At 31.1% G+C, this 4,272-nt stretch overlaps 1 protein-coding gene across 1 annotated transcript; it reads right to left on the minus strand.

Annotated features, from left to right (window-relative positions):
• Positions 1 to 330: 330 nt before the first annotated feature.
• LOC112506934 (transcription factor IBH1-like 1) lies at positions 331 to 2,017 on the minus strand. Its single transcript, XM_025111271.1, has 2 exons — positions 1,868 to 2,017; positions 331 to 1,163 (listed from the first exon to the last, which is right to left on the minus strand). Exon 2 carries the CDS (start codon positions 1,152 to 1,154, stop codon positions 558 to 560), a length of 597 nt encoding a protein of 198 aa, XP_024967039.1. The 5' UTR covers positions 1,155 to 1,163; positions 1,868 to 2,017; the 3' UTR covers positions 331 to 557.
• Positions 2,018 to 4,272: the final 2,255 nt, after the last annotated feature.

Below are 4,272 nucleotides of genomic sequence, written 5' to 3' on the forward strand. Positions count from 1 at the left end.
TGTTTTGACGTTCGTGATTCTTTCTCAAGGTGCCAAACTGAAAACTAATGGAGAAACTAAATATATAATCAAACCCCACGATTAATCCATTTCCAAAAGTTGCCATTTTCACGAGTTATTAGAAAAATACTTTGAGGACACAATAAATATACTCATTATATATATATATATGTGTGTGTGTGTGTATCTCCACAGTTTTCATGGTGGTTCTGAAAATTTTAATTTCTAAAGTAGATCAAACAACAAAATACACAGTACTGTAGAAAAGAATTCAGAAGTAGAAACTACAGGTGCCAACACCAAGGGGTTGACTTAATTATGTATCACATGTCTCTTAAGTCAGAATTCCATATGTGCATGCTATCAAGTTTTTTGTCATATTCATATGAAATTAAAGGGGGGATTTGCATAGATCAAATGTACTAGCTAGCTGGCACAAATGTGTTAGATACACGATCGATGAAAAATAAATGAAAAAGAAAGAAAGAAACTAGTGGTGCATGCGTGCAACTGCAATACCTGTACATGATTTCTTTCAAGTTCTATGTTTTAGTTCTTTATTCAACAGATTTCAGCGACTTCTCATTACTCAAGATCTCAGTTGCAGTAACAACGCTTCTCATCACATCAACTTGTACCTTAAGAGAAAGAATGTAGTCCAATGCTTCTTTGATGAGGGAGAATTCATCCATGGATTCTCCACCAGGTACAAGCCTTTTAAGCACTTTAGTCCTCTTCTTCACCAATCTTTTTGCAATAAGAGTAGCTGAAATCAATCGAGGATGCCCCGTCTTCTTCTTCGTTCGTTTACCAGCACTGTAAGTATTCCTCCTTTTCAAGATTTTCTTGCATTGAACCCTCTTATGGAAACCGATCATTCTATCTGTACTCTTCTGTAGATTGAACTGTGATTCAGGGCCTAATAACTGGTCGGTCAGAATCATGTATTCTTCGTTTCTCCTGGCGTAGGAAATTAGTGCATTGCTCCAAGACGTTGGTGTCTTTTTAGCAGAAGCCATGGCAATATCTGCAGAAAGCTTAATTTTCTTCTTTCTCTCCAAGACATTCATTTGCTTCTTTGAAGAACAACATATTTGAAGACCCTCCATCCATTTCTTGAGAAATTCTTTCTTTAGTGGGCTTGAGGTGTGCATTTTCTTAACCTAGAAATAGTTACACCTTAATTAATTAATAACACAAAACATCATTTTTAACTAATTAAACAGTGAATTCGAGTTCATGATCTAAAGATAGAGAGAAACTAGTATTTATGATTTCATTACTGATCATCGTTCAAGAATTAGTCCATTTACAAAATTACCTTTTTGACTTTCTTTCTTCACAACAACAACAAGAAGCTAGATAAACTTGAAAGATGTTGTCATCAAAACCTCAAGAAATGATAAACCATTTTAAGCAGACAAAACTGATGCTCCCTTTTGGATCATTTTTCTAACTTACAAGATACCGAGTTCTAAGCGACGATCCGAATTCACTTCTCACATGTGGTTTCCCACGTCTATCCAAGAACTTTTTGGGTTTCAAAGATTCATCCTGGTGTTTTTGAAATTCAAATCTAACATCTTCTTAATTTTCCCCAAAAACGTTTTCATATATAATCAGAATTTCTGGTTAAGAAGATGATTATCATCAAGTTTCAAATTAAAAAAAAGCAAGTTATTCTACATCCGAAGTTGATGGATGATCTCTTTTTACAGACAAACTAGTATGAGATGAAGATTAAAGAGGATTTTAATCTAGAAAACGCAATATCGACGATGAAAGAAAATTAAATATGATGAGAGAATATAGGACATGAAGAGATAAAAGAATTAAAGACTTGATCAATAAGCCAATGAACATGTACCTTGATTTCTTTAAATCTGATATTGATGAGAGATCTAAAAGCAAGGTATGTTTGCCGTTGAAGTTGAAGTTGAAAGTTGCAGAGAGATGAATGTTTTAGGGATCCAATAGAAGAAGAAGTTCAAAGTTAGATCAGAGATGAATGAGAATGGAGTTGAAGTTAAGGGATTATTTATTCTAAAATACAAATAAAATATGTAAAAGGGTGGGGCTGTTAGATAAAGACACTGCACATGGACTCACATGGGTGTCCATGGCCTACGTTCCCCATAAAAACCCTAAAAGGAAATAATCAAAACTACTGTATTTTAATTTTAAGGTATGGAAAATAATTACAAATTAAACATGTTTAATTAATTTACTGACATTTTCACAACCTTCATCCCACTCTTCATGTCAGAAGCTTAACCTTATGCTTTTATATTCAAAATTGACATACACATTCAAGTTTATATAATACACGTATTTGAGATACGAGTTGAAAATCGATCATTAACAACAAACCCTTTAATTCATTCTTGCCATCACATATATACAACAACAAAACCGATAATAAGCTATATATTGATGATCTTTTTGAAAGGTAAATTAAGCCTAAATTAATACATGACTTGAATACATGATATTCAAGTTTCTTACTACATAAAAGAAATTTATATAAGTTCAAAAAAAAAGGAAATTAGATTTGTTAATTAAAGAAAAGGAATTTATATAATTGAAGATGGATAAAAAAATGTGCCATTTCTTGTATTAAATTGGCTATAATAGTCCTACATCTTGATTAATTGGGAATGTTACAAATTAAATCCTTCTTTAAAATAAAACAAAAAGAAAATGTCAAAAATCCCGCTTTACAAATTATGAAGAAAGATTCCCCATGTCAATAATTGGGTTGTGACATCAAGAAACATGTTCATATGCTTGTGAGTTTGGCACAAGTCATAAATGTCCATGTTTGTAGTCAATTTATTACTCTAATTCATTGCTTATTATTCAAACCAATTTGTGTGGACATAGTTTCTTACAAAACCAAGAGCTCATCACTCACAAAGTCACCCTAATTTAATTTTTATTATTATTATCTGGATATCCAATCCGTTATGCGAACTGACTAATCCCAAAACAATCAACTGCTTTATAGATAGTCTGGAGTCACCGCATTTGAACATCCGTGACCACAAAAAGATTTTTATTCCTCCTTGGATTTGAACATGTGACCTCCTGGTAAATTTTAATTTACTTCAAAAAGAAATTAAGGAAGATTATTTTGTGATAAATGAAGTGAAAAGTTGATAACATCATAAGCTTAACAAATTATGTGTCTAATGAATTTCTTTTGTTACAAGTAGTGAATAAATCAATTAGCATCTAAATTGGAAGGAAAAACATGCATTTTGACATTTGTGTTGTTGTGAAAGCCTTTTTTAATCTCCCCACACCCTTAAAATCATATTGGTAAAGTCACTTTTTTCATGTTGGAAGTTCACATAGATGCACAGCAAATATTAAAAAGTAGCAGGAGGTCACAGATTCAAATCCAAGAAGGAAGAAAAATTCCCTTGTGGCCATGCTGGTTCAAATACGGTGACTCCAGGCTATCTGTAAAGCAGGTGATAGCCCTGGGATTAATCGGCTCGTATAGCAGGTTAGATATCCAGGTTAATAAAAAAAAACATAAAATATAATGTTGAAACTGAAAAAATAAGTTTGATTATAAACCAACCAAAACTTATTTTATCATAATATTCAACTTGTAAGCATGTAATATGATGACAAATCTAAAATCCAACACAGTAGAAAGAGAGGGAGAAGAGGAGAAGTCAATCAATGGAAGTGGGACAGTGGGTATCAAAGTATGCATGGCTAAACTAGGTATATATGTACAAGATATAGTAAAAAATTGCATACAAAATTTCTCATTAACTAATTAACACATGGTGGATGGATTAATATAATAAGTAAATTTTTGATTTGATATATATATATATATATACTAGAAGAGTACTCGCGCAATGCAGCGAGATACATCGTGTTTTTAATATTTCATTTTATTCTTTATCTCAGTCGATGTTATAATATGACTTTACGTGATTTTGAGAAAGCGATGATATCATAAAAATTTGACAAAAATATATCGATATTAGTATCAAATTAACTATTTGAAATTCCTCATTTTTTGTGTAATTTTTTAATCCAATTTTTTTATAATTTAATTTATGTACAATAACGAAGTAATTTATATTTGGTTTAATAATATAATTTTTTAAAAAGATAATAATTATTTATTTTGTTGGAACTCGATAATTATTCTAATTGTATTTTTTAGATTTTTTATATTTTAAAATGAGATGTTCATCCTCTATTTGATTATGTTTATCCGCAATTATTTATACGAATTCAAACATC

This window comes from Cynara cardunculus (genome assembly GCF_001531365.2).
Source record: "Cynara cardunculus var. scolymus isolate 2C chromosome LG 2, CcrdV1, whole genome shotgun sequence".
In the NCBI taxonomy this organism is placed as follows: domain Eukaryota; kingdom Viridiplantae; phylum Streptophyta; class Magnoliopsida; order Asterales; family Asteraceae; genus Cynara; species Cynara cardunculus.